The 25,342-nt window shown below is 44.7% G+C and overlaps 1 protein-coding gene across 3 annotated transcripts in view; it reads right to left on the reverse strand.

The window, feature by feature from the left end:
- Nucleotides 1-25,342, reverse strand: part of unc13c (unc-13 homolog C (C. elegans)) — a 143,515-nt gene that overhangs the window by 91,021 nt on the left and 27,152 nt on the right. For all 3 annotated transcript variants that reach the window (XM_081716214.1, XM_081716215.1, XM_035525330.2), the window contains 5 exons: nt 25,032-25,259; nt 22,005-22,146; nt 9,326-9,495; nt 7,743-7,858; nt 7,111-7,274 (listed from right to left, as the gene is read on the reverse strand). In XM_081716214.1, the coding sequence (XP_081572340.1) occupies nt 7,111-7,274; nt 7,743-7,858; nt 9,326-9,495; nt 22,005-22,146; nt 25,032-25,259 (820 nt within the window). The remainder of the gene's footprint in view (nt 1-7,110; nt 7,275-7,742; nt 7,859-9,325; nt 9,496-22,004; nt 22,147-25,031; nt 25,260-25,342) is intronic.

Below are 25,342 nucleotides of genomic sequence, written 5' to 3' on the forward strand. Positions count from 1 at the left end.
GGGCTGTAGCTGAAGTGAGGCTGTAGTTGGACTGGGCTGTAGCTGAAGTGAGGCTATAGTTGGACTGGGCTATAGTTGGACTGGGCTGTAGCTGGACTGGGCTGTAGCTGAAGCGAGGCTGGGGTTCTTGTTGGCTGAACCATGATAATATCCCCCTGGGCTTTAGCGCCCTGCTGCTACACAGGGGAGACTCATTAGGCAGGAAGGGAGAGACAGAGAAAAGGGAGGAGATGGAGAATAAAGAGAGAGGAGGGAGGAGGGATATGAGGAGAGAGAGAGAGAGAGAGAGAGAGAGAGAGAGAGAGAGAGAGGGGAAAAGGTGAGGGGAATAACAGATATACGTCTTCATGAGTGAAGAGGCTGCCAGCAGGCTTCACACACAGCAGGTGACTAAAAGGAGCTCCTGCTCTGTAGGGCTTTACGCAAAATTACAGCTCACGATCATTCTGTAATTTTACAGGGAATTACAGCACACTATCGTTATAACCTTTCCTTTCCTTGTACTGAAGAAACTACCCATACACACACACACACACACACACATCAGCTCAGTGTGCAAACAGCTCAAGGCCTAAATGAAGAGTATGAATTAAAACGGTGCATTAAAATCCCAAACAATCACAGCCCACTCTACACTCTACACCACTCTGCCCTCCAGCCTGTAGCACCTGGGTGGGGAGTGAACTTGGCTGATGCACCTCTTCACTGAGTCGCTGAGTCACTTGAATATGCACTTAAAAAAGTAATTCTCCTTTACTCTCTCCTCCCCCACTGCAACCAGGGGATTAGCCTGATAATATTCTGAACACCGACCTGCCAAACGTTGTAAATGTAAATACAGTGGTGTGAAAAAGTGTTTGCCCCCGTCCTGATATCTTATCACACTTAAATGTTTCAGATCATCAACAAATGTAAATATTAGACAAAGATAACACAAGTAAACATAAAATGCAGTTTTTTAAATGAAGGTTTTTATTATTAAAGGGGAAAAAAAATCCAAACTGACATTGCCATGTGTGAAAGTGACTGCCCCATAAACCTGGTTGGGCCACCCTTAGCAACAGCAACTGCAATCCAGCATTTGCGATAACTGGCAATGAGTCTTTTACAGTGCTGTGGAGGAATTGTGGCCCACTCATTTTTGCAGAATTGTTGTAATTTGGCTACATTGGAGGGTTTTCGAGCATGAACCGCCTTTTTAGGGTCATGCCACAGCATCTCAATTGGATTCAGGTCAGGACTTTGACTAGATCGCTGCAAAGTCTTCATTTTGTTTTTCTTAAGCCATTCAGAGGTGGACTTGCTGGTGTGTTTTGGATCATTTTCCTGCTGCAGAACCCAACTGCGCTTCAGTTTGAGGTCACGAACAGATGGCCGGACATTCTCCTTCAGGATTTTTTGGTAGACAGCAGAATTCATGGTTCCATTTACCATAGCAAGTCTTCCAGGTCCTGAAGCAGCAAAACAACCCCAGACTAGCACACTACCACCCCCATATTTTACTGTTGGTATGATGTTCCTTTTCTGAAATGCTGTGTTACTTTTACACCAGATGTAATGGGACATACACCTTCCAAAAAGTTAAACTTTTGTCTCATCAGTCCACAGAGTATTTTCCCAAAAGTCTTAGGGATCATCAATATATTTTCTGGCAAAACTGAGATGAGCCTTTATGTTCTTTTTTGCTCAGCAGTGGTTTTCATCTTGGAACTCTGCCATGCAGGCCATTGTTGCCCACTCTCTTTCTTATGGTGGTCATGAACTCTGACCTTAACTGAGGCAAGTGAGGCCTGCAGTTGTTTGGATGTTGTGGGGTGGGGGAGGGGCATTCACTTTTTCACACAGGGCGATGTAGGTTTGGATTTTTTTTCCCCTTAATAATAAAAACCTTCATTTAAAAACTGCATTTTGTGTTTAATTTTGTGTTATCTTTGTCTAATATTTAAATTTATTTGATGATCTGAAACATTTAAGTGGGACAAACATACAAAAAATTAAGATATCAGAAAGGGGGAAAACACTTTTTCACACCACTGCAAATGCAGTCATGCCAGCACAATTCTGACTAAAAGCAGTGAAGGCATAGGAGCGCTGCTTCTCAAACAGCCAGAGTGAATCGCTGCGTTTTCTGGGTGCTTGCTGGTGTGTTGGATGTGTTGTTACGTTCTTGGTCTCAGAGCTAAGATGGCTGTTGTTATGATCCATATGATGACAAATTACACAGACAAGGAGGTTTATGTGATAGTGTGAGGGTTTCACCCAAACACAAACGAACCAAACCAGCAGAGACAGACAGACACAACACAGGAACACAGTTTAAAAACACACCAGCACAAAGACGGCATTCTCACAGTGAGCCAGACAGAGACGAGAAGGAGCTTTAGAAGAAAAGGGCACCCGTTTATTGCAGAGGCAATATCTGGTGCACCACTGCTGTCCAGACAGTGTGACGTGACAGAGAGTGTAACCCAAGTAAACAAGAATCACTCCCGACCAATCCCAGAGGCACTGAAACTTCAGTCAGGCTCATTTTCCCCTTCCGCTCTCCACTCCAAGAACGGTTAATAAAGACTGAAGAGCACGCAGAGAGAAAAAGAGAAAGAAACAGAGGGAGGGATAGAAAGACAGAGATCACTGGAGCTCAGCACAAACACGGAGAGATCTCTGCACGTCAGAGCATTGAGACAGAGAACTGCAGCTCACATAAAACTACAAAACAATGCATACCTCCATAGAATGGAAAATGCACCATAAAATGTACATTTCAAAAAGAGCTTTTTGCTACTTCTGTCAAATCTTCACTGTGCAGACAAGCAGGGGTGCTGATATCCATGGACCTTGAATGCATAAGATAGTGTATATAAAAATATACGTTTTGCTACAGGGCCTAGTTCATGAGTTCTACACTAATCAAGTCTGCTTAAACCTGTTTATTCAACAATGAGTCTGATCAACAAATATGCTATCTGTATCTGTAAGTCTGATCAACAGATTAGTTATCTTTATCTGTAAGTCACTTTGGACAAAAAGCATCAGCTAAATGGTATAAATGTAGAAATAAATGTTTAGATGTAAACAGGTTTAAATGTTTAGATGTAAATGGGTTTAGCTTTTGTGTTTGTGATTGGCCAAGCTGTCCACTGCAGAGACCCGAGTTAATTGGGTTGTAGCGACCTGTTTTTGCTTCTTGAAATTGATCTGCACCTCCATTATTTATACCACCCAAACTTGGGAGAAAAAGATCTCGATGATAGAAGCAGTTTTATTCAATTTATTTAATTTATTCAAGCCTATGGCGTCTATGTTGTACCACTGTATTTGTTTGGGATTTAGTCTCTCCTGATTAGTCCCTGGATAAGTGCTCTCTCGATGCTAGTAGTGAAGATGAGGTGATAATTGCACAGAACCTTCAAAATTGCAGCTTCAGACTTATTAAAGTTGATTTGTACATAATTAGAGGACCCTTAAATGAGTGTAATGACTACGACATAAACCAGACACACTGTATGAAACACACAGCAGCATTTTCATGGAGTTAGCAGGTGCACTGCTACCACGATGCTCCACCAGGTGGTGAGCTGAAGATAATGTTGAATATAACGTTGAAAACATGGCAGCAGAACGATTACAGCTCCTCTCCGTCCATATCCACACTGGGTCAGTTTCCACAGGGTTGAATGAATTACACAATCAGTACCATCACAGCCATTTCTTTTGTGCTGACCGTTAAGGGAGCTGCTCTAAGATTTCTGAATGTTTTAAGATGCCAAGAAGATAAAGTCTGCAAAGATTAAACAAAGCTCCTTGCACTCAATGAATATGTATTTATGTTTAATAAACAACTGCTATCCATACAGCTCACATCACAAAATAAAAATCAGAAAACCTTCCACAGAGAATCCTTAACAGTATTAGAGTGGTCCATGTGACATAGCTCTCAAGGTTTCGGGAGGTTAGATGGAGGTACCGTATCAGTCGTGCTTTAGATGGAAGTACCCTATACGTCACATAGTCCACTGCACAGGGCACAAGATAATGCCCTTACTCCATATGTAGTGCACACTATATAGGGAACCACTTCAAATTAACCATGGGCTGGGGTATAATTATCTTCTGAGCCCTGCTGAGTGACCTCGTTCAGAGTTCAAAACTTTCCTTTAGTGCACATTTGGTGCACCTTGCTCCAGGAAGGAAAGGAAATGGTTTTCTGCACTGGCTGCCCCCCCACGCCCATATTCCTGGCTCTTTTCTCGATGGAGAGTTCCTCCAGGCTAAACCGGAATAAACAACATGTAGTCGTCTGTGTTGGCCTCTCACTGCCCGATTATAGTTTTTCCTTCCTTCCTTTCTCTCGGTTTTCATTTTCTTATTCTTCACTTTTAAAAACCTCTGCGCTCCAGAGATCTGCACAATCCCACCGTCAATCGTGTGTATAAAACGCCGCTCCGAGGGACGAGTCTTTCTTCCTCCCTCCCCCACGCCTCCTCCACATACAGAATATGGATCTTCCCTTTCAGGAGCCAGTGGAACATGTTTGTTTAATGGATGGCTCCCAGGGCCCCGTATGCCTGCCAGCCCTTGGCTGTGAGGGTGAGCGTCACCTCCCTGCCTTCTTGTGAACAGTGGGTGAAGATCCTGCCTACAGCACGTGCACATTTTAATAAGGAAGGGACCGCTGTGCCCTGGTCTGGGAACTGTCTCAAAACTACACACCTCACCCCCAGCAGAACAATACCCATGGCTTCTAAACGCAGAAAGGGACAGAATGCATTATTTTAACATCATCATAAACAACAATAATAATTATTATAATAATCGTTATATGCATAGCTTTAAAACGTTCCCAGTGGGATGTCCTTATGTGTAATATTTTATTCTGTGGCTTCCATGGCTGTATGTGAAGGATATTCACCAACAGTTCTTCATCTGTTCACCCAGCTGGGGTAGGGGTTTTTTGTGGACTGAAATAAATTGTTCTGGTCTCGACAGTGCGCACCAAATCAGCCCTTATTTTAATTCACCATCCTTCACTCCGGCTGATGAAGGGGTCATGGTGACAATAGCAAAGAATCAAAGAATCAAAGACTCAAAGGTCATGTTGGAGTTTAAGAACCAGACATGGACCAAGGGGAGTGTTACTCTATGACTCCCAGCCATGTGCTCAATTCTGATTGGAGGAGTGAATTAAGAGCACCTGGGACTTGGAATTCTTAAAATATTCATGAGTAAGCTTTGATTTCAAGCAATGGGCAATGCTTTTCTCTGAACTATGAATGTGCTAAAATCTAGCAGCAGTAGATTTGATAAGGTGGAGATCAAATTAAGGTGACAAAAACCAGCAGTGGAACATTATATATCAGCAATTTAATTCAGCAGACCACTGTTTATAATGGAGCGAGGCATGAAAAATGATGGAAGAGCTATTTGCACACAAAGAGCTACTTCTGCCATCTCTCTCTCTCTCTCTCTCTCTGTCTAATTTACCCTTTATTTCTCTGGGAGGAAGAGGTCTTAAATTTTAACTGAGATGCACGAGACTGGGTTCCATGCCCACTTGGGTAAGATATGGCAATTTCAGATCTGTGAAAGGTACCTGAGCAAACAACTGACTGTGTCTGGGGCAGGGTAAGAGGGCTGAGCAGAGGTTCATAACCCCAACACCAACCCTAACCCCAACATTAACCATAACCCTAATCATACCACTAACCCTAACCCCAACACCAACACTAACCCTAACCCCAACCGTAACCCCAACCAAAACCCCAACACTAACCCCAACCCTAACCCCTAAGCCTATCAGTAACCCTAACCCCAATACAACCCCCAAAGCTAACCTTAACAATAACCCCAACAATAACCCTCACCCTAACCATACCACTAACCCAAACACTAACCTTAACTCTAACCATCACTAAGCCTAACCCAACCCTAACCATAACCCAACACTAACCTTAACCCTAACCCTAACACTAACCGAACACTAACCCTAACCCTAACCCAACATTAACTCTAACCCTAACCCTATCCCTAACATTAACCCAACCTTCACCCTAACACTAACCCCACACTAGCCCTAACCCTTCAACTACACTATACAAACAGGTTTAGATGTCTGCAATCAAACCAGCACCCCCCCACACACACACTTGCCTCAGTGAGAACCCTTAGAGTGGAACTACCGCACACCAGGAGCTCAAATTAATTACTCCTCAGTTCAGTGTTGCCCAGTGAGAGGGACGGTAGGGGAGGGGAAGGACGGAGATGAGATGGAGATACAAAAAAACAGAGAGCAAGATGGAGAGAGTAAAAGGAGAGAAGAAGACAACGAATGAATGCCTTCATATGAAGCCCCACCACACACAAACACACACACAGCCCTGCTCTCTTATGCAGGGTTATGCTGTGGGGTCTTATCATAATCTGAGCCCTGTCTCCTCTCTTGGAAAGGGAAGAAACAGGTGATTAGTAATGACTGAAATAACAGTGAGGCCACATTCTCACACAGGCACTGCTACGGTGTGGAGTGTCAAATTAAGAGACAGGGAAAGACTGAATGTGTGTGTGTGTGTGTGTGTGTATGTGTGTGTCAGTCACTGTGTAACAGTTGCACACTACTGACTCATAGCTAATCACATGACTGATCATATGACTAATCACATGATTGATCGCATGACTGATCAGATGACAGATCCTGATGCTAAAACAGATCGAGTAAGGTAACCCCTTCTGGAAGGAAATTTCCTCTCAGTTATAACAGAATATTCTTGCTTTTTTTCTCAAACCCGCAAATGCGTTTTTGATTTATAATGTGACCTGCACTAAAACACATAGTGTGCATGCTGACTGTGCCCCCACTTAGAGAACTTCACGGTAACCAAGGATGACTGCAGTGATGTTTCATCATTCAGGCTTTAATGCTTCATTAGGCTTTGGTAGGAAATGCATACTGCACCTTTAATCCTGCTTATCAGGACATGTCCAAACGGTGCAATGGCCAGGGAACTAGCTCAGAGCTCTGGACTCATGCTACATGCTACACAAGCTTCTGAGTCTACACTCCTGCACTCATGTCCAGATATAACACCTGTCCTGGCAGGTGGAGACACTCACGTCATGGCCTGGTAGATGGACTCCACTCCGAAGCGCATAGCAAATTCATCCACAATCTCCTGAGACACGTCATCGAAGTAAACCTTCCATGCCTCGTCACCTTTGACCTCAGGGATCTTCACTGCACCGTTGTTCTTTATCTCGGTTAGGTAGTGGAACAGGTTCTGTACAGGTATAATACACACACACACACACACACAGCTGGACAAATGAAAAGGTAATGCACTAAAATGAATGCACACAAGCTAGGCTGAACAGTTATGGTCTCTCTTAAACTTCATTTACAGTCCGGCAGACAGTGTCTTTGTGTCCTGCACTAGGTCTTTGTGTCCTGCGCTAGGTGTTTGTGTCCTGTGCTAGGTCTTTGTGTCCTGTGCTAGGTCTTTGTGTCCTGCGTTAGGTCTTTGTGTCCTGTGCTAGGTGTTTGTGTCCTGTGCTAGGTGTTTGTGTCCTGTGTTAGGTCTTTGTGTCCTGCGTTAGGTCTTTGTGTCCTGTGCTAGGTGTTTGTGTCCTGTGCTAGGTGTTTGTGTCCTGCGTTAGGTCTTTGTGTCCTGCCTTCATTCCCAAGCACATGTTCAGTCTGTGCAGGTCTGGAACACCTGATTGTTTAAGGCGATTTCTTTCTCCCTCACCTCATGTAAACATGTGTACTGCCCATGTGGTGGAGCAACCTTCTCCTCTCCTTTCATCTCCACACTGATCTTCAGTCGGATGGCCCCAGATACCATAGACTTATCTGTTCTTTTCTCTGGAGTGAGAGAGCGAGCGAGAGAGATAGAGGTCCAGAAATAAGAGAAGACAGCGTGAGGACAGAAAGATGACCAAGCGAGTGTTATGATGACATGGCAACAAATAAAAGACAGAGATAAAGAGTGAGTGAAAAGAAAGACAAACAGAAGGGTGTGTGTTATCTCTGAGCCACAACTCCAGTCTCTCTGAGCCACGACTCCAGTCTCTCTGAGCCACAACTCCAGTCTCTCTGAGCCACGACTCCAGTCTCTCTGAGCCACGACTCCAGTCTCTCTGAGCCACAACTCCAGTCTCTCTGAGCCACAACTCCAGTCTCTCTGAGCCATGACTCCAGTCTCTCTGAGCCACAACTCCAGTCTCTCTGAGCCACGACTCCAGTCTCTCTGAGCCACGACTCCAGTCTCTCTGAGCCACGACTCCAGTCTCTCTGAGCCACGACTCCAGTCTCTCTGAGCCATGACTCCAGTCTCTCTGAGCCACGACTCCAGTCTCTCTGAGCCACGACTCCAGTCTCTCTGAGCCACGACTCCAGTCTCTCTGAGCCATGACTCCAGTCTCTCTAGAGACTTCTAGAATCAGGCAACAGTACTTCCTTTTAGGAGCTCTCCCACGCCCTCCTTTACAGATCTATTCTAGTAGCTCAGGAAATCAGCCCACTGACTCCATCCCGTGTACTTCACTCCAGTTTGACATTCTCCAAACGTGGATGTCGGCTTAGCAAGCCTGAAGTATTCGAGAACTGTGAGCTGCAACCGCGACCCCCTCCGTGCCTAAATTTAGCACTTAAATATTTAAATGTGTTGATTCTGTGGCTGTCAGGACGTCCCAGGCTCACAGCGGTCATCTGTAGGTGCTATTTCTACAAACGTGTGGGCTTATTTATACCCAACTGGCGGGGGTTGCTGCTGGTGCTGACAGACAGGTGTGATATCAGCACATGGAACCTCCAGCTGATGGGAACAAACCCATCTGAAGAAACAAAACTGACTATGCTGAGGAAAACATATGCTGTTATTGAGAAGTAACCACTTTTTTATAAGTGCTGTTTTTTTTTTTACATAATGACACATGCAGCCAGTAAAGGCAAAACAGTATAAGACATAAGCCTTGTGAATATCTATCTCCAGTGTTAGCATTACTAAACCCTTCTTTCCTAGGGGTTCCATAGTATAGTTTAGCAATTTTCCCCTTGTGTTCACCCAATTCAGCCAATTCCACAGCCTTGGTCTGAATGTCACGAGTGTCCGAGCAGAGAAAACATCAGGCCTTGTGGTGCCGTGTCCTTCAGAAGTGGAGTTCAATGACTACTGAAACTCTTCTGAATTTTTGTTTCTTTGGCAATGTCACACCACTTTATTAACACATGGAAAGAGTAGTGACTAGTAGTCTACAGATTAAAGAGGCCTATCAGGTGGCTCTAAACTGCCTTTGGCAGTGTGTGATGCATCTGGGGGTGGAGACTTACCGAGGTTATACCAAACGTCCATCTCACCACTCAGCATGCGGACCTCGATAATGGTTTGACCCAAGAAGTCATCAGACTCCTTCTTGAAGTGTTGTTTGACGCGGGACTTGATGTCATCGTCCTCATCCCACACACGCACTTTAATGCGGTCCGTGGCATTATGGCATTCACTGTACCAGAGAAAGAATAGGGAGTGTGTGAAAACACAAATACATATCCACACACACACATACACAGACACAGCTTGGAAATACATATATGGACATAGTGCCAGACCTTTCCCAAATACTTTTAAAGGTCATATGCTCCAGTGAATCTCAAACACTAGTTCACTCTTGTGGTCACACACAGACACTGTTTCCAAAGAAAACTGGTAGTTGGTCATTAAAACTGTCCAACAGTATGATCAGTGGTCCATAGGTCAAGAGTCCATTAACTGTTAATGGCTTTAAATAGAAATACATTTACGCACCATATAACTCTACACAGGATAACCTTTACAACACAATTATATATATTTTACATACTAAACATTCTGCTTAATGTGTTGCTTCCTTTTTCATTTTCAGGTTTGCTGACTCAAATTTAAATATATGAATCTAGGTGTGGCTGTTAGGGAGAGAACATATATTAATGAGTTAAATCCTAAAGCAGCCCAAAAAACTGCATTGAACAGCCCAAACACCTGTAGTGAACAGCCCAAAGCAATTGTATTGAAAGGCCAAAAACAACTGTATTGAACAGCCCAAAACAATGGTATTGAACAGCTCAAAACAACTGTAGTGAACATCCCAAAACAACTGTAGTGAATAGGCCAAACAACTATAGTAAACAGCCAAAAACAATTACATTGTACAGCCCAAAGCAACTGTATTGAACAGCCCAAAGCAACTGTATTGAACAGCCCAAAACAACTGTAGTGAACAGCACAAAACAACTATATTGAACAGCACAAAACAACTGTATTGAACAGACCCAAACAACTTTATTGAACAGTCCAAAACAACTGTAGTGAACATCCCAAACAAATGTATTGAACAGCCCCAAAGCAACTGTATTGAACAGCCTAAAACAACTGTAGTGAACAGTCCAAAGCAACTGTAGTGAACAGTCCAAAGCAACTGTAGTGAACAGTCCAAAACAACCCTATTGTACAGCCCAAACAACTGCAGTGAACATCCCAAAACAACTGTACTGAACAGGCCAAACAACTATAGTGAACAGCCAAAAACAAGTGTATTGTACAGCCCAAAACAACTGTACTGAACAGCCTAAAACAACTGTAGTGAATGACCCAAAATAACTATATTGAACTTCACAAAGCAACTGTAGTGAACAGCCCAAAGCAACTGTATTGCACAGCACAAAAGTACTGTAGTGAACAGCCAAAAACAACTTTATTGAACAGCCGAAAACACTGTATGGAACAGCCCAAAACAACTGTAGTGAACAGCTATTGTGATTCAACAGACGATGATGTATATTTTAAAGGGATGTTTCCTGTCAAAACTGACCTATTCCTAAACCAAACACTGTTCCTAACCCTAATCTTTCAGAGGAGTACACTGGCTGATCACTACAGAGTGGTGCTGGGACACTGTTCCTCATGTTTGTCTTCTCCTCCATTCTGATCTTTCTCTTCTAACATTCCCACTGTCTCTCTTCTGATCACCACTGTATGTAGAATCCCACATCTCCCAATCAGACTTAGCTCAGGCTCCACCCCTGTCTCCAAAGTTTTACCCGCACCTGGTTCAAACCACAGCATTTATTAACATTATAAAGTTTGCTTGATCAGAAAATGCTGTCACAAATCAACTTTACAGAAATCAACTTTCCAGAGAATCTGTGTCCAGACCCCTAATGACCAAACCAAGGTGTCAGTGGCAAACAAAACTCACTGAGAGCAGAAGGAAGAGACTTGTAGAGAAACTTGGAGAGGAACTGTCTCTGAAGGAGATCCTCCTCTAGTTGACACTGAATGGCAAACTAATAACACATAATAAATGAAGTTGCTTTTGCTTTTATCTATAACTTGCTATAAAATGTATGAGTAACTTAGAAGCCTTAAGAAATTAACAAATATTTGTCAGAGATTGTCAGATTAATCAGTAATGACCAATTCATAATTGTATTCAAAGTCTGCACAGCATCTCAAATTCGTACATGGAACTCAAATAAAAGCAGGTTCTGTACCCTCTACATATTAGTAGTTTTATAAGTCACAGAAATGACACCAACTCACAGGTCTCAGAAATGACAATTACTCACTCCTTGGCTCTCAAACAAGGACATATGTGGCATTTGTAAAGATACTAGACCAGTTCACACAGGTTCAGTTTAATACATTAATGTTTGAACTTGGAGTCATTCAACTAACACAAAGATACGAGGAACTGTGAAAGCAACTCCTGAGGAGCCCGACATTCACAACTCAGCTGAATAAATCCAGTGGGCTTTTTATTCTCTGGCCCTGAGAAAGCCAGTTAATCATGGCTGGTCATAGCTAGTCATAAAAGAACACTGCTAGGACTTACTGAGGAAGGTGAAGGTTTTTCAGTAGTTTGAAAAGTGGTGGGTTTTTTTTTTCAAAGGACAGAAGAGTAGGGACTGTTCAATCTGTTTTCCTGAGCAGCTTGTTGCAAAACTGAGCAGACTGCCTCTGTGAAAGATTACACCTTCTGCGAAGCCACCGGAAAAAAAGAAATAGTTCAGGGAGTTTCTCCTGACCAGAACCATTTGGACTGTAGCGAGCGAACTGACAAAGACAAACAGCCTCTGTTTATTGAAAGAAATATACAAATAATATATAAATAAAGGAGGATAGAGGTTATGAATCTTTAGAAAAATGAGAAAGAGAAAATAAAGTTCTCCCTCCTGCCACCAGATCCTATTATTTACTCACTATTCCCAAAGCTTATGTAAGCAGTTCATTTTAAGGGTACTTTGGCTAAAGTGTCCTTGCATTCTGATAGCTACCACAAACAGAGGGGCTCACAGACAAAACAGAGGCACCCAAGACTGAAACATTGGTTCAGAAATCAGAGTTGAGGAACTGGGCATATTAATCAACCAGGAAACTTCTGTACCGGGAGATGGTCCTCCCAGTGCACTGAATGTGAACCAACCCTAAGCACACATGTCTCTGAAGGGAATTGCAGCAAATATGAAAGGCATGTAGCTGCAGAAGAGAGAAATGAGACTAGATCCACTGACAGGTCCTTGGAGCGTAATGGGTTAAGCACAAATCTGAGAACAAACGAGAGACAGAGCGGGAGGGGCAGAGAGAGGGAGCAAGTTTCCCCTTCCTGTCAGCAGAAGGGCGGAGCTCCAGATGGAGAATCCTGCCAGGCACAACAATGCCTCCACCCAGCACACAACCTCCATCCAAGGATGGAGGAAAGATATCAGTGTGAGAAGGGTGTGGTGAGGCTGTATTGGTGCATGTTATTTACATGGGAAGAAGGCCATCTCAGTATGGATATGTTCTAGCATTAATTCTAGTAATAATATTCAATACTATACACTCACCATATCAGATAAATAATAAATACAGTGCATTTCAGTACGTATGTCTTTGTCTTGTTTATTTATATACCACGGACATTCAAATACCCACCATTCTCAAGGGCAGGATGCAGTACCCTCTCATTACTGAGAACAGGGGAGCTGGTGAAATGGCCACCCAGTTACAGCAACAGAAATGAGAAAATCCAGGACCGGGTTTGGATGTGAGGGCCAAGCTAGAATACCACAGCTTATAGCTCTGCTATAGAGGGCCATAACGGGACTGAATGAGAAGAGTAAAGACATTTCAGGCACCATCACCACTTAAGAGCTGAATTTATGAAGGAGAGTAGAGCAGAGTTTCAGAGACTGGACAAAAGGCTGGGGGAAAAGAATGAAGGAAATGATGTTCCCTGAAACCTGGTGCCACCTCCCACAGCACATACTTCAGAAGGCACATATAGACAGAGCGCACACAGAGGGCACATATAGAACAGAGCGCACACAGAGGGCACATATAGACAGAGCGCACACAGAGGGCACATATAGAACAGAGCGCACACAGAGGGCACATATAGAACAGAGCGCACACAGAGGGCACATATAGAACAGAGCGCACACAGGGCACATATAGAACAGAGCGCACACAGAGGGCACATATAGACAGAGCGCACACAGAGGGCACATATAGAACAGAGCGCACACAGAGGGCACATATAGACAGAGCGCACACAGAGGGCACATATAGAACAGAGCGCACACAGAGGGCACATGTAGAACAGAGCGCACACAGAGGGCACATATAGAACAGAGCGCACAGAGCGCACACAGAGGGCACATATAGACAGAGCGCACACAGAGGGCACATATAGGACAGAGCGCACACAGAGGGCACATATAGACAGAGCGCACACAGAGGGCACATATAGAACGGAGCGCACACAGAGGGCACATATAGAACAGAGCGCACACAGAGGGCACATATAGAACAGAGCGCACACAGAGGGCACATATAGAACAGAGCGCACACAGAGGGCGCATATAGACAGAGCGCACACAGAGGGCACATATAGAACAGAGCGCACACAGAGGGCACATATAGAACAGAGCGCACACAGAGGGCACATATAGAACAGAGCGCACACAGAGGGCACATATAGGACAGAGCGCACACAGAGGGCACATATAGGACAGAGCGCACACAGAGGGCACATATAGAACAGAGCGCACACAGAGGGCACATATTGAACAGAGCGCACACAGAGGGCACATATAGGACACAGCGCACACAGAGGGCACATATTGAACGGAGCGCACACAGAGGGCACATATAGAACGGAGCGCGCACAGAGGGCACATATAGGACGGAGCACGCACAGAGGGCACATATAGACAGAGCGCACACAGAGGGCACATATAGGACAGAGCGCACACAGAGGGCACATATAGGACAGAGCGCACACAGAGGGCACATATAGAACAGAGCGCACACAGAGGGCACATATAGACAGAGCGCACACAGAGGGCACATATAGAACAGAGCGCACACAGAGGGCACATATAGAACAGAGCGCACACAGAGGGCACATATAGAACAGAGCGCACACAGAGGGCACATATAGGACAGAGCGCACACAGAGGGCACATATAGGACAGAGCGCACACAGAGGGCACATATAGGACAGAGCGCACACAGAGGGCACATATAGAACAGAGCGCACACAGAGGGCACATATTGAACAGAGCGCACACAGAGGGCACATATAGGACAGAGCGCACACAGAGGGCACATATTGAACGGAGCGCACACAGAGGGCACATATAGAACGGAGCGCGCACAGAGGGCACATATAGGACGGAGCACGCACAGAGGGCACATATAGACAGAGCGCACACAGAGGGCACATATAGGACAGAGCGCACACAGAGGGCACATATAGGACAGAGCGCACACAGAGGGCACATATAGGACAGAGCGCACACAGAGGGCCCATATAGAACAGAGCGCACACAGAGGGCACATATAGAACAGAGCGCACACAGAGGGCACATATAGAACAGAGGATACATATAGAATGGGTATAAATACCCATCTCTCCCCATGCTTTCTATAGCACATTTTAGACATGCATCTCCCCATGTTTTCTTTGCTGAGGAAACAGTGCTGCAACTGAAAATGACAGTCCTTTCTACTACATTTACATAAATAAATACATAAATGCTGACAGCTCTCATTCAGTGCTGTCAGCATTTATGTATTTATTTATGTAAATGTTGATGAAAAAGACTTGTGATAAGGCAGGTACCCTATTGCTACCTGAGGCTTGTTCTCTGTTGCTGTCTATGGTGCTGATAAGCCCCATGTTGCTGTTCACGGTTCTGAAAAGGCACTGCTCATCACACTAAGACAAGCACTAGGTACACAGTACACAGTCCTTATGGAACGTGCAAGCAGCTATGTAATTCACTGTCCAAGGTTTCTCACCTGGAGGTCAATTTTGAGCTAATCAGCGGTGTGTGGTAATGAGAACCATTTCAGGTTAGTATTACTATAATAATAACTAATGGTAATAATAATAGCTTTTCAAATTGACTGAAGTTGCTCTAAAGGAAAGAAGAGTCTGGTTCCTTATCACGTAATAAAGTGTGCCCTGCTTTATAAAGAGGGCCATGCTTTATGTTCAGAATAGCTCTAGCCAATCAGAAAAGCTGTTATTCAAATCATAAACCATGAGTGACGCTCCTCATGCAGTGAGGCTGCTTCCTGTTTTGTGCGAATATGTTGAGGCATTCTACTCTTTAGTACTCTTTTAGTACTGGAGTTGTTTGTTCATGTATACATGTGGATGGACTGTGGTCATCGTCTCGTCCCTCAGGACTGTGGTCACCCTCTGGCCCCTCAGGACTTTGGTCACCCCCTGGCCCCTCAGGACTGTGGTCACCCCCTGGTTCTCCTTTTTAGTTCTGCTGCTACAGATAAACCTGTTGAAGCTGCATACTGACCACAGGAACCTCTACTGTATATGGACTGTTCATGTGTTGTTTATCTTTACATAACTAGCTACATAGTTCTGTTTTATTTGCACATTACTGTGGAGATGATGTCAAAACTGATGATGGCAAAACATCTAAGATGATTCCAGAAAATGTCCCAGTGCAGCCAGCGGAAGAACTGATGCTGCCACACCTACCCACCCACCCACCCCATCTACCCCAGTGGATGCAGAACCAGCTCTCTCACCATACACCCACCATCTAGAGTGAAGTGGATACATAAAGCATAAAGCATGGACTGTTTATTAGTTTGACTCATCAGTCTTAGTACCCCAAATGTTTCTTCATTCATTCCACCCATGGAGTTTTTCCTTGCCACTGTCTGGCTTGCTCATTAGGGACCTGGACCCTTACATTTGTGACGCTGCTTTGTAACAAAGCATTTTATAAAAAGTCCTCTATAAATGGTGAGGACTTGAGTGGTGGAATATTGGACACTTTTCAAAAGTGAAGAGCCACCACATTCCAATGATGTTTAAATCTGCTAGTATAAACCAGGAAACATGGAAAAACTTGGGATTTTTTTTTTTGAATAGCCATAGAGAGCTGCAGTCTTTTGTTTTTGTTTAGCAGTGAGTGTATAGTGACATTACTGCCTTGGGCCATGGGAGCACTAAAAGGTATCAGTGTTTCTGTTCACTCTGAGCAGCCATCACATCTAAAAACTCCCACAAAATGAGAATGTCAAACCGTCATACCATTATGGAGCCACATCATACCGTTATGGAGCCAGACCTCAGTTGGCAACGTTGGCCCAAAGTCCCAAAGGCCAGATTCAAGCTTTTTCCATATCCATATCCACATTCATATTCATATACATATTCATATCCATATGCTGGGAGGCATATAGTTTTTCCATAGCTGGGACCTATTCTGTGCAATTTACACCAAGTTATGTCTTTGTACTTTGGCCTTAAATACAAGTGGTTTCCAAATACAGCAAAGCACATGAGTTTTTGTTTTCTTTCTCGATGGTGCTAGCTGGAGTGTTGGTTAGCTTCTGCCCTACACATCAGACAATTTTACACCTGCGATTAAGACGCCCACTGTTTGGTCTCCTTGAGCACTCGCTTTTGTCATTGAGATTTAATCCTGTTCATGTGATGCGTCCTTTATTCTGTCCTCTCCCAAAACAGAAATGCTTTCCAGTAATTACAGTATTTGGAAGCGAGGGACAGGGAAAGGATTATGTTTATGAATGCACAGAATAAAACACGCACACATACACAGGCAGGAAGAAGAACAGGAGTCAGGAGGTGTGAGAGTAAAAGGCTGACACAGACAGAAAGCTGACCACAGCTGCCTCTAGGCAAACAATAACACACAGCCATGTGCTCACACTATACAAGCTGTCCATGCCTCGTAAGTGTTAAATACTGCACACAAGCACGCAACACTAAATCACTGTCACTGTGACAGTTTTGGGAAATGGCTACAGAGTAATATGTGTGCGAGTGTGTGTGTGTGCTTGTGCATTCATCCATGAGCCTGTGTGTGTGTGAGAGAGAGAGAGAGAAAGAGAGAGGGAGAGATAAAAAGAGAGACAGAATAGAGAGACAGAGAGATAGAGAGAGACAGAGAGAGAGAGAGAGAGAGAGAGAGAGAGAGAAAGAGACACATGCTAACCTCCATCTCCACCCACTGAGTTTCAGGTGTCTATTTTCTACACCACCTTTATTTTCTACACCACCTTTTTCATGGCTCCAGCATCCGCATTCAGCACAGACAAATCCATGGGAATTGCTTAGAATGTCTTTTGGTTACTCCTGCTTTGGGCAGACTGGCCCCAGTATCTGTCCTGTGCCAGTCTCCATTCTCATGAGCTCTGACCAGGGCAGCGTATGTGTGCATTGCATTGATTAGAGCCAGCTACTGCTGCCTTTCTCAGCAGACAGCAGCTCTGAGTCCAGGAGCTGGACGGAGCAGTGGGTGAAGGAAGAGTGGAGGTGGAGGAGGTGAAAATGGGGTTAGGAGGTGGGGGTAGCAGACACTGAAACCAAGCTGTGATCAATTCCAAAGGTGCCAGATGTTTCACCTTCCCAACTGTCATCAATATAAAATTACCCTGAGAGTCCTTCTCGTAAACCCATGGGAAAACAGAACATCAAACATTATTCTTTATGGGTCATGTGATGTAAAAAGCTCCACAAGCCAGCTATAAAAACATCAATGACCAAGCAATAGCAATCAATAGCCAATGTCATTAGCAAGATAACTTTGGAAGACGTTCCAACTAAACCTGTGGGATCCCTGGAGACTGGTGTACACACAAAGACCTAGAAATGAATACAGTTTCCATGGAAATAATTCTAATGATCATTTTCCAAAGATAATGTCAGTTTTGGTATTATAGGCATGTCCACTGAGAAAAAAACAACAGATGCTTAAAACCTTTTCCTCTTGATATACTACTAATGGATAATGTGAATTACTGTTATTGCCCAACGATATGGACAACACAAATGGAGATACTGAAAAAAAACCCTTTAAATCTAAGATTAGAATGGACAGACCAAGGTACATAAAGGACAAGTGTCTATTCTGTGAAAGAATGGGTCAGCAGTTGTTTTCTGATTAAACTCAGTAAACTCCGTCACGTTGCCTAGAGCTGCAGAACTCTGGGCTTACACTGGCTTACACTGGGCTGGAGTGATGAACCAGCACATGAATCTTCACACAGTATGAATCACAGTATGAATCTTCACACAGTATGAATCACAGTATGAATCTTCACACAGTATGGGTCACAGTATGAATCTTCACACAGTATGAATCACAGTATGAATCTTCACACAGTATGAATCACAGTATGAATCTTCACACAGTATGAATCACAGTATGAATCTTCACACAGTATGAATCACAGTATGAATCTTCACACAGTATGAATCACAGTATGAATCTTCACACAGTATGGGTCACAGTATGAATCTTCACACAGTATGGGTCACAGTATGAATCTTCACACAGTATGGGTCACAGTATGAATCTTCACACAGTATGAATCACAGTATGAATCTTCACACAGTATGGGTCACAGTATGAATCTTCACACAGTATGGGTCACAGTATGAATCTTCACACAGTATGGGTCACACAGTATCACCTCTGGAACCTCCTGAACCTCCTGCACACTTTGTTCTGCTGTTTGCTGCAGTTGTCCATATTCATCCGTTGGTCTCGTAATGCAGGCAGGTTGTTGAGGACATTATGCACAAAAGGCTCTCACTGAGCCTAAGGGAACACTCAAGACTTTTCTTACTAAATGAATGAATGAATGAATGAATGAAAGAACTTCTGAGCAGAGGCTCTGTGGGGCTGTAAACCAGCATTCCTATTGGCTTATTTAGTGAGTCACAGAAATGTCTGCCCTAGACACTTGATAAGGGGTTACCTTAAAATGTCAATAATAATAACAGCACAAATTCACAAAAATATGCACAAAGACAACCTATGAAGAAATGTTTGCCCACAGTGGCATCTTAATTATTCTGTGTATTCAGGTTCCTTTTGAAAAAGGTTATCCTTAGATAGATCCCAGCTGGCCTGCCTCTATCTGCCCTGCCTCCACCTACCTCCCCAAAGCCCCAGCACAGCGATCTAATATATATGAATGGAGGTGTGTGCCATGCTAATGCTTCACCCTAATGTGGTACCCAAATGATCACGAGGAGCCTTGGGGACATTCCAGGCAACACACCATCAGGAATATGAGGAGAAACGATCTACCTGCACACGGCCGACACCTGCGAGCCTCCGGCTGAGGCTGATATGGTGCCGAGCTCCTCATCTGCGGAAGCTGCGGTTAAATGGCCCGTTGTGATTACACGGCTGTCCAGTTAAAGGGCCGGAGTCGTTTAAGGTCATTTAAATGGATCATAAATCTCTCAGGGACCTGTTTGGGCAAAGTGAGAGGGATCTGAAGTGATCTGTTTGTGCTATTTTTGGAAATTATGTTTCTTTTATAAGGTGTTGGCGAAGCTGCTATATACTGCTGTCAAGGTTGTGACAAGTTTTGTCTCGGTGCTGCTCTTGAGAGCTCACACCAAACAAAATTTCATTTTTAACTGCTATATAAAAAAAACTGCATTGTGGGAAAGAAGACCAAGAGAGCTGCGGAGCTGCTAAAACAACCCCCACATACATACTTTATTTGAGGAAGTTATTTACATAAACATATTCGTAGCCCATCGGCCACCACACACACCACAGTTTTATTCATCCTCTAGCCCCTTTCTCAGTGAGTTTTCTGTGACCATTGCAAGCAATGACAGAGATGTGTGTAAAAGTCTGAGCAATGCTGCATCTGTGCTGGGTCTGTTAGACTGTATTAACACTGCGTCTGTGCTGGGTCTGTTAGACCTGTATTAACACTGTGTCTGTGTTGGGTCTGTTAGACCTGTATTAACACTGCGTCTGTGCTGGGTCTGTTAGACCTGTATTAACACTGCGTCTGTGCTGGGTCTGTTAGACCTGTATTAACACTGCGTCTGTGCTGGGTCTGTTAGACCTGTATTAACAGTGTGTCTGTGCTGGGTCTGTTAGACCTGTACTAACACTGTGTCTGTGCTGGGTCTGTTAGACCTGTACTAACACTGTGTCTGTGCTGGGTCTGTTAGACCTGTACTAACACTGTGTCTGTGCTGGGTCTGTTAGACCTGTACTAACACTGTGTCTGTGCTGGGTTTGTTAGACCTGTATTAACACTGCGTCTGTGCTGGGTCTGTTAGACCTGTATTAACAGTGTGTCTGTGCTGGGTCTGTTAGACCTGTACTAACACTGTGTCTGTGCTGGGTCTGTTAGACCTGTACTAACACTGTGTCTGTGCTGGGTCTGTTAGACCTGTACTAACACTGTGTCTGTGCTGGGTCTGTTAGACCTGTACTAACACTGTGTCTGTGCTGGGTCTGTTAGACCTGTACTAACACTGCGTCTGTGCTGGGTTTGTTAGACCTGTATTAACACTGCGTCTGTGCTGGGTCTGTTAGACCTGTATTAACACTGCGTCTGTGCTGGGTCTGTTAGACCTGTATTAACACTGCGTCTGTGCTGGGTCTGTTAGACCTGTATTAACACTGTGTCTGTGCTGGGTCTGTTAGACCTGTACTAACACTGTGTCTGTGCTGGGTCTGTTAGACCTGTATTAACACTGTGTCTGTGCTGGGTCTGTTAGACCTGTACTAACACTGTGTCTGTGCTGGGTCTGTTAGACCTGTACTAACACTGTGTCTGTGCTGGGTCTGCTAAATCTGCATCATCTTGGTACACACAACCATGTCACTCCTGTGTCAGTGCCTCTGCTGTCTTGAGAAGGGTCTGACTCTCAAATAACACCTGGAGCACAACGAACCTGAGGACACACACAGGATGATAAATTGCTGCCGACACATTGGTTGGCACACCGGGTGAAGCAGGCAGAGCAGAGTCCTAGCTACACAAGGTCATGGGTTCAGTTCTCAGGGAGAACACGTCCTGATATACATGCAGTCGTGTTGGAGGAAAGTGTTTGCTAAATGTTTTACAGGTGTACCTTGTAAAGTGGCCAGAGCACAGGTACAAGGTGGGTGCTTCTGGCAATGTGGCTTGTTTTGAACAAACAAGGAAGAGCTGACCTTTCATTGTCTCCTGTGTCATGGATTATCTACCTCCTGTGTCATGGTTTATCTTGTTTCCTGTATCATGGATTATCTCATCTCCTGTGTCATGGTTTATCTCGTCTCCTGTGTCATGGATTATCTCATCTCCTGTGTCATGGATTATCTCGTCTCCTGTGACATGGATTATCTCGTCTCCTGTGTCATGGTTTATCTCGTCTCCTGTGTCATGGTTTATCTCATCTCCTGTGTCATGGATTATCTCGTCTCCTGTGACATGGATTATCTCGTCTCCTGTGTCATGGTTTATCTCGTCTCCTGTGTCATGGATTATCTCATCTCCTGTGTCATGGATTATCTCGTCTCCTGTGACATGGATTATCTCGTCTCCTGTGTCATGGTTTATCTCGTCACCTGTGTCCTGGGATATCTGACACCTGAATCAACTTCCTTCACCATGCCCAGCAGATCCTTCAATAAGTTTCCAGAACAGTCACACATACGACGGTGAAGAGCAACTCACAACAAGAACTTCTCGTCCCAGACGGGGTTGAGGTTGCCGAAGATGGTTTTGGTTCTGCGCTTGGTCTTGCCCACCTGCACAGTGACGTAGGGGTCGCTGGAGCCTGTCTTGTCTTTGGCCTGCAGACCCTGGGCACACAGGACTGGAGGAAACAGAGCAGAGGACAAGCGAGAAAGACAACGAAAGGGTCAAGGGTGACTTAGTGCCCCTAATTAAAGCTTTTGAATGTTAACACACAATAATAAAGCAAAACTCTGCAGGATGATCACCCATGCAAATACTTCAGGATCTGTGTGTGTTTATTAATAATATTCACAAAGGCATTGAGAGTGTCAGAGAAAGACTCCAGCATTGTTTACTAGTCTGGAGCACTTCATGCGGCACCATAAAAGGACTGTGGGCACTTGGTGATTAAATATGAATGACTGAGGTGATTAATTATTCAGGGGACATATATCCTTGGGCTGGAAGAGATTGGAGCGATGTCACCAGCTGGGCGGAGCAGACAGTAAAGTCTGCAAGGTTTAGATAGCGAGAAAAACAGGTTGATTTAAGAAACCTGTATCATCACCGCATCTCCTCACAATAACATTGCATGCAAAATATAACAAAATAAGCAAAAGCACTATATCAGAAAACAATAAGTGCTACAGTGTTCAGTGAATTAACCGTAATACAAATTTCCATACGTGCAGGTTCAGTGGTCTTTTATATATTCCACAAAGAGATGAGTCTTGTACGTTTAAAGACTGCAAAGGACTCTGCTGTACAGACAGCCAGTGGAAGTTCGAACCACCATCTGGGAGCCAGGACAGAGAATAGACTCCATGCTTGTCTTGCATGAGATTTCCATGAGCATGGTGTTTCAATTCGAGCCATACTCGAGGTTTGAAGTACTCGAGGCACGGATCGGGCTTTGACCATTCACATCATGTATGAAGGGGCTGGTCAATTTTTGGCTTTGTAGGCGAACATTAAGGTTTTAAATCTGATGCATGCAGCTACTGGAAGCCAATGAAGTGAGCACAACAGTGGAGTGATGTGTGTGAACTTCAGAAGATTGAAAACCAGTCATCCTGCTGCATTCTGGACAAGTTGTAGAGGTCTGATGGCTCTCAGAGGAGGACCAACAAGTAGTGAGTTGCAGTAGTCAGTCTTTGAGTTGACAAGAGACTGCATAAGCGCCTGGGCATCTTAGAAAGTGCCGAATTCTTCATAAGTTTGAGAGGAAGGTGCTTTAGAGTGTGGCAGGAGTGAAGAACCCCAAATATGGTTTTCAATGTACCTCCTCTTCTCCAGTGAATGCAGTGCGATATCTAACAGGACTACCAGTGTAATTTTTTGAGTCCATATCTCATAGCACAGAAGAATGTTTTTAAATTACATCACCCATACCCTAACAAAGCACCACTTTCTTCTCCCCAATAGCAAAGCATTCTATCCCAGGTTGCTAGGAGTGGAGAGGTCTGGCCACTGCAGTAAAGGGCTTTCTCAGTGGGGGAAGGGACATGCTGTTGGTGTGAGTTATTCATGAGTCTGCATGAAGAAAATACATCAGCTTGTGGGAGCTTTTGGTGGGCACACTGTCTTCCATGTTAAAGGACCAGTGATCCAAAACTGTGGCAATTAATGAGTTAATAATTAATTTTAAAAAATGGTGTAATAATATTGCTACTTTAAAACAGTAATCTTTTATATTAGGATACAGATCAAAAAGTCTCAGTGAAGATGGGCATCTCTTACCTACGTCAGGCCCGGCGACCGCTGCCCACCCCACACAATAATATGAACTCTGGAGGTGTTGTTGCCATACTGAGGCAGGATCAATAGGCCCTGATGTTTATCCAATGAACGATAAATAAATCAGGAGCCCATCAACACATTCTAAAAATGGAGGACTTCGATTCGTCACAAAAGGTAGATGAAACCATGTGACCACCTCTGTTGTTGTGCTCTTTCTCCCACTTTCTCTCTTTCTGGTTCTCTCTCTCTCTTCCTCTCTCTCGCTGTTTCTCTCTGTGTCTCTCACACATATTGACACTTCTTCAGAAACGAAAGCTTAGCAGTAATTCACAGTGTCCACCATCCGAGTTGCAAAGTCACGGGGTGAGCTTGTGCGGACACATATCCTGGCACACAGACTCTGGTCTGGGTGTGTCACCCACTAGTGCTTTGATGTGTTTTAATTAGTTTTAATTCTATTGGTGCAATAAGCAGTCAGTGAAACCTCTCAGAAATCATGTGATCGATCATGTGACTGGCTCTGAATAACTACCACCTCATGTTCTACATAGTACACTGTCCCATAGAGTAGTAGCCAGGTCATATTTACCCGCAGGTTCATAAGAACATTTATTTTTTATTTTGCCTTTTGTCTGACTGAGGGCTGGCCTAGTTACCTGCTTTACTGAATAACACTCTGAAAAAAGGAGGATCTAGGACTAGATTATGGCTTCACCAAAGCATGACAGGGACAGGGCTGGAGGCCTCCTGGTTCTGTCCAGAAGCAGGGGACAAAGGCAGAGGACAGAGGCAGGAAACAGAGGCAAGAAGGGGACAGAGGGAGGGGACAGCATTCTCCTACTGCTGGAGGGCCCTGCATTTAAGGGTCCATCCATCTAACTGCTTTCATTGCATCACTGGGCCAAGAGCTTCATGTAAGTGTACAGAGGTAGTGGTCAGGAAATACACACCCCCACACACCCCCTGACCCCCACACACTCCTGACCCCCACACCCTCCTGACTCCCCAACCCCCACACACCCCTGACTCCCCCACACCCCTGTCCTGACCCCCCACACCCCCCTGACCCCCCACACCCCCTGACCCCAAACACTCCTGACCCCCCCACACCCCCTGACCCACACACCCCACTGACCCCCACACCCTCCTGACCCCCACACCCCGTGGCCCCCCTGACTCCCACACCCCACTGACCCCCACATACCCCTTGACCCCCTGACCCCCACTTCCACTCCACGACCCCCCCCGCCACACAGTGCAGTTACTGCAACCACAGCCACTGACCTGTGATGGCGATCTTGGCAGACCACTTTGACGTGCCCTCCAGCACGGCTTGCTTGGCACTCTTCAGGTGGGTGGAGAAGTCATCCTTGGAGAGCTGGAACATGTCCTGGATAACCTCGAACACTTCAGGGCGGTTCTTCTCACGGATCTTCATCCGCTCTTTCATGGCCATGATAATGTTTTGGGTCTTGTCCTCGGCACCATGCTTAGAACTCTTCTCCACTGCACCTGCAGGGGGCGACAAAGAGGGTGAATGTGAAGACAGGTGCTCATGCACAGAGCCACTGTGATTTAGGAGTCAGAGGAAAAGA

This window comes from Electrophorus electricus, chromosome 6, assembly GCF_041902795.1.
Source record: "Electrophorus electricus isolate QZ-2024a chromosome 6, ASM4190279v1, whole genome shotgun sequence".
NCBI lineage: Eukaryota > Metazoa > Chordata > Actinopteri > Gymnotiformes > Gymnotidae > Electrophorus > Electrophorus electricus.